The sequence below is a fragment of the Cyprinodon variegatus genome, unplaced genomic scaffold, assembly GCF_000732505.1.
Source record: "Cyprinodon variegatus isolate N-32 unplaced genomic scaffold, C_variegatus-1.0 Scaffold1115, whole genome shotgun sequence".
NCBI lineage: Eukaryota > Metazoa > Chordata > Actinopteri > Cyprinodontiformes > Cyprinodontidae > Cyprinodon > Cyprinodon variegatus.
The window spans coordinates 19841-20255 of record NW_015151568.1 but is presented as its reverse complement, the minus strand read 5'-3'; the positions used below and the strand labels follow the sequence as shown (position 1 = coordinate 20255).

Here is a 415-nt window from a genome sequence, read left to right as displayed (position 1 = left end):
TGTAAATGTTCATTTCCAGGACTCCAACCAGTACAAGTTTGGCCGTACAAAAATCTTCTTCCGAGCCGGACAGGTAGCTTACCTGGAGAAGCTGCGTCTGGATCGACTGCGAGGAGCATGTGTGACCATTCAGAAGCATGTCCGAGGATGGAGCCACAGGAGGAAGTACCTGAGGATAAGAGAGGCGGCCATCATCCTCCAGCAGTACATCCGAGGAAAGAGGACAATCCGGTGAGGGCTGTTCCCTTACAGTACCTGGGGTTCTGTTGAGCAACATGTTGCCAAAAACTAAACAGATTTTGCTAAATTGACAGCAAAACGGTGACTGCTGAAATACTGAAGCAGGGCTGGGCTGTGGTGGTGATCCAGAGACACTGGAGAGGCTACCGCACAAGACAGGTCTACCAGATCCTCC

The 415-nt window shown here is 51.1% G+C and overlaps 1 protein-coding gene across 1 annotated transcript in view; it reads left to right on the top strand.

Annotated features, from left to right (window-relative positions):
* Positions 1-415, top strand: part of myo5c (myosin VC) — a 34164-nt gene that overhangs the window by 14734 nt on the left and 19015 nt on the right. Inside the window, exons 19-20 of the mRNA XM_015400525.1 lie at positions 20-231; positions 315-414. Of these exons, the coding sequence (XP_015256011.1) occupies positions 20-231; positions 315-414 (312 nt within the window). The remainder of the gene's footprint in view (positions 1-19; positions 232-314; position 415) is intronic.